This window comes from Penaeus vannamei, chromosome 34 (assembly GCF_042767895.1).
Source record: "Penaeus vannamei isolate JL-2024 chromosome 34, ASM4276789v1, whole genome shotgun sequence".
NCBI classification, from domain to species: domain Eukaryota; kingdom Metazoa; phylum Arthropoda; class Malacostraca; order Decapoda; family Penaeidae; genus Penaeus; species Penaeus vannamei.
In genome coordinates this window covers 724,661-729,660 of record NC_091582.1, presented here as the reverse complement: position 1 = coordinate 729,660, position 5,000 = coordinate 724,661, and the positions used below count along the sequence as shown (strand labels likewise).

General features: G+C 42.7%; 1 protein-coding gene across 2 annotated transcripts in view; it reads right to left on the bottom strand.

Annotated features, from left to right (window-relative positions):
• Positions 1-5,000, bottom strand: part of LOC113828605 (isatin hydrolase) — a 51,440-nt gene that overhangs the window by 656 nt on the left and 45,784 nt on the right. For both annotated transcript variants that reach the window (XM_070113248.1, XM_070113250.1), the window contains exons 5-6: positions 1,406-1,593; positions 1-874 (exon numbers count right to left, since the gene is read on the bottom strand). The exon at positions 1-874 is cut by the window's left edge and continues 656 nt beyond it. In XM_070113248.1, the coding sequence (XP_069969349.1) occupies positions 665-874; positions 1,406-1,593 (398 nt within the window). In that variant the 3' untranslated portion in view covers positions 1-664. The remainder of the gene's footprint in view (positions 875-1,405; positions 1,594-5,000) is intronic.

Here is a 5,000-nt window from a genome sequence, read left to right as displayed (position 1 = left end):
AGGTATGTGAGGGTCTTGACAGCAGGCTTTTCACCAGTTACTAGTCTTCTGTGGGATGGAATATGGACCGAATATCGAAGAAAAAGTGATTTATAGGTTGACTTCAGGTAATATATATATATATATATATATATATATATATATATATATATATATATATATATATATATATATATATATATATATATGTGTGTGTGTGTGTGTGTGTGTGTGTGTGTGTGTGTGTGTGTGTGTGTGTGTGTGTGTGTGTGTGTGTGTGTGTGTGTGTGTGTGTGTGTGTGTGTGGGTGTGTGTGTGTGTGTGTGTGTGTGTGTGTGTGTGTGTGTGTGTGTGTATACATGTGTACTCATACACACACATACATATAAACTACCATGATCCCCATTCATTTCATGGCTGCTGTGACATATAATGTCATAGAGTACAGAACATTTGTGTGAAAATTAAAAATAGTATGAAATGCAAATCAAAAGGAATTGGATTTTCTATAGAATTTCCTTTCTGAACTAGAAACGGTTCAAAATCTATGATAGCAACGTGTAAAAAGTGATAACATTGAACCCATCTGCTTTCTGCTTTCCCGTAGAGCACACACACTATTCTGTGAAAGAGGATAAACACACGCACGCCGATACACACATACAAAAGCATACAATATCAGGTTCTACGCCGTTATATGGCCCCTCATCCTCAGTGCCAGCAGCAGGAGTGCCGGCATCAGGAGTGCCAGCGAGGGAGCGACGGGTCCGGGCGAGTGGCTGAACCGCCCCGGCGGGTACGGCTCGTTGACCTCGGCGAGGACCCGAGCAGGGGCGCCGCTCCCCCCGCCGATGCGAATGGGCATCACAGTCACGTAGAAGCCGGTCGGGGGCAGCTGAGGGGAGACGGAGGGGGTTAATGCGGGGGGGGGGGGCGTTAGTGTATGACAGCAGACGCCGCGCCGCTCTGACATCATGTGTCATGGCAGTAGCGAACGCCACTAGCCTGTTTAATAAGAGAATATTGCATGGTATAACTGAAAAGTTAATTCAGAGAAAGAGAGAGACAGGTATAGATGGATGGACAGACAGACAGATATAAATATACTGATAGATAAGTAGACTGCTTTACTGATAAACAAGTGGATAGATAGATGGATAGATAAGTAGTTTCAAAGATGGATAAACAAAGAGATAGATAGATAGATAAACAGATAGACGGAGAGAGAGAGAGAGAGACAGAGAGAGAGAGAGAGAGAGAGAGAGAGAGAGAGAGAGAGAGAGAGAGAGAGAGAGACAGACAGACAGACAGAGAGAGAGAGAGAGAGAGAGAGAGAGATTCTTACAAAGAGCCTGGGCCCTTCAAGCCACGGGCCCTGAACTCTCCCCCCCCCCCCCAAGGCAACACACAACGCAGGCTCCATTACCCTATCCAGGTTGGCCAGGTTCTCGATACCGTAGATGTTGTTGGCGAAGAGAGCCACGTGGGCCGGGTAGCGCACCGACTGCCCCACGTCGAGCGAAAGGGTATCGATGCCCACGCCGATCACGCCCCAGCGCTGGTGGTAGCGGCTGGCGTGGTTGGCGAGCCACTCCGCCGCGCCCTTGCTCAGGCCTGAAGGAGGGGCGAAGGTAAAGAGAAAAGGGGGAGCGTTATTTCTTTTTAGAATGGCCGTGGAAGGAGATTTGAGGAATAAATGGTGATTATCTCTTCGTCTTTTTCACCTGAGAGGTTATCGAAAATGTTATTTTTTTGAGCAGTACTAAACTGAGTTGGCTAATTTGACTCATGGTATGATCAGGGTTATGTTAACTAACAACACAAGACCACAATGAACACACTGTTACAGGGCACTCGCATCACACAAAACAAACGTATATTTTTTCGAACAAACACACACACACGACCACATTTATGCCTCCCACTATATGGAAATATAAGCCACGCACGCAAGTTTCCCGAGTGCACAAGCAAGGCAAGAAGAAAACAAAGTGCTGCAGGAGAAGAAACCGAGTGATGCCTTGGGGTGCATCCCGATTTAAAACGGAGGCAAAAGTCGAAGGGAAAATGGTCATTCAAGAGCGTCTTTTCTTTTCATTTGTTTTTTTCTGATAATGATCTAATTCTTGGAAGAAGAAAAGGGAGTCCATACTGCTTATTTTCCTCCTGTTTGGCCATGAAAGAAAGTTCTATCATCAGCTGACCCAAGCCCGGGAGTTTTAAATGGGAAGGGCTAGATCAGTAGCAACTCGAAGAGGTGTCATGATGTGTTTTGATGATTGATGATTGACTGATGAAAATATAACCAATAAAACCATTATTTTCCAAAAAGATCGGCCATAATCACAAAGCATCCGTAACATTTGTGACGCCATCAAAATAAACCCCATGCGCCTCTTTCCAAAAATAGAATCAGCGCCATGACACCTCCTCGAGTTGCCAGTGAACTAGCCTTTCCCAGGTTAAAATGCTTTCGTGGAGAAAAAACAAACGAAGTCTCTGATGCGCATCGGAGGCAGCGGGCGAGCAGAGGCTGGTCTTACGGACAGGGAGCGAGCTGGATGCGCTGGCTTTAGAAACTTCCAGAGGGCAGTTTCGTCAGACGGAGGACTGTGGCGTCGCGGGTGAGGTTAGCTGAAAAAACAGGCCGGGAATAAAGACATACTGTATAATTCATCCTGTATGATATTGAGAAACTAAGCCGTTTTTTTTTGTGAAGAAATACGAAACGTGAAATAGGTGGATGCATCAGATTCCACTCCTAGGAAAGGCAGAAGTTATCGTTAAATGGTTGATACAGTCATTTGATGCCATAGTTCGCGAGAGGCCTTGGCGGGGGTAGCAAGCGCGGTTACAGTCACAGTCTAGCAGCTGTTCGGTTATTTGATCGGTTATTGCAGTGAGGAAAGAAGCGACTCATGCAGGCGGACACGAGGATGCAGTCGCTCCTAAGGGATGTGTCTGCAGGTATTGCGATGTAGTTCACGGTACACGCAAACACGCACACACGCACGTACACGCACGCACACACGCACGCACACACGCACGCACACACGCACGCACACACGCACGCACGCACACACACACACACACACACACACACACACACACACACACACACACACACACACACACACACACATATATATATATATATATATATATATATATATATATATATATACGCATACACACAGGGGCATATCTAGCTATTTGTGGGCCCAGGAGCTTAGCTCCTTCCAGGACCCCCTGAACTGCTTTGCGAGGCTTGACAAAAAACAGTAACAGCGATTCCAACCCTAATATGAACTCAAATTCTGAAAATACAACAGCCTCTTAGCGGCATCAAAACAAAGCTGAATAATGGCGTCAGTAAGAATATAATTTCCGAGTCATCTCTCGGTTTTTAGTGTAGCTTAAAAAAATATAAAGTATCATAGGGGCGCTTCCCCCCACTGGAGGCATGGTCATGTTGCACCCCCCCCCCTCCCGTCCTCCTCGCTTTAACTATGCTACTGTGTGTACTTGTATTTGTGTGCATGTAGCTATATCTATAAATGGCTGTCTATCTATATATATATCTTATATATCTATCTATCTATAAACACGCAAACATACATACATATCAAACCAGTATGATATAAAACATGACGTAAGATGGTACAAACAAACCAAATGATTCAGGAGAATCCCATTTCATCAGAAGAACATAACTACGTGTGCTTTTACTCTCGAACAACATCCCTATTTCATCAAATCCATTATCAAAATTTATCGAAAAATAAAGAACTTTAATTCAAGCCCCCATGATAATAGCCCATATCACGAATCGATAAATTTAATATCTGACATTTGAACACGTGTCATGGCTGATTCTTATGTGTGTGAGGGAGAGAGGCAGAAAGGGAGACAGTGTCAATGTGATCTATGGTGCAGTCGTGTCCTCGAGAGCTCGTTGGTGTGGAACTGCGACAACTGCTCTCCTGAAAACCAAGTCCCCAACGCAAACGGTTGTTCACATGACTATTTAAAGGAAGACGATTGTTATCCGGTTATTGTTAGTGATCAAGGCACAGACACATGCGGGAGTTGCTGAAAGAGAGTTCTTGTTGTTCTTAACAGCATGCATGGAGAGTTCATAGCCAGGGGAGAAGACATCAAAATACACACGTGCTGTTGGCCACTGGAAAATAAAATTTTAAATGCTTTGTGAAAGGAAACGGGCGTATTTGTGAATTGTGAAAAAGATATGGGTGAGAGATGTATATGGCAACTTACGACAATATTCTCATTCATACCTTTGTTGGCAAATATTTGGACTATCTCCGTATATATTGAAGACTTTAAGCCAAAAAATACTTTATAAACAACTCTGGCTTGAATTCATAGTAGCCATAGTGAATTTACGTAGAGAATGAGCCTGAGTACAAGGTAAATGATGTAAGTAATGTAAGTTGCATTGATCAATGCTTAATCTAGGAAAATCATGATTGCAAAGAAAATATGGATTCAGGTTATTTCCATCATCTCCCGTTTAGTATTACGTAACCGAGTTCCTCTTCCTTAGCAATGCTTTCTCGACCTGTAGCATAATCAGAAACGTCACTCTCTGATCTTTCCTTAAATCCAATATCAGCATTATATATCTCAGTCTAATTTATGTTTATGCATTTTTTTTTTAATGTACCATTTCTAAAGCAAGGATTTATTTTCTATCCATCCTTCTCTCCCTCATTCTTCCTCTTGGTCTGGAAATACATGAATTAGCTCTATGGAAATGGCTTTGGAAGATCATGTTTTTTTGTTTTTTTTTGTAAAGTATGTCCTTACATTTGCAAAAAAATAGCCAAAATATTTACACACCGCCTTCAGTTCTGTCAAAAAATAAAAAGATAAGAATCATAAAATCATTAATCGGAGTGTGTATGGATAGATATATTTTTTTTCTGTGGGAATTAGTTTCTACATATCATCAAGGCATTCTTAATTAAAAGAAAGGTCAATATCTTTTTGGAGTTTCA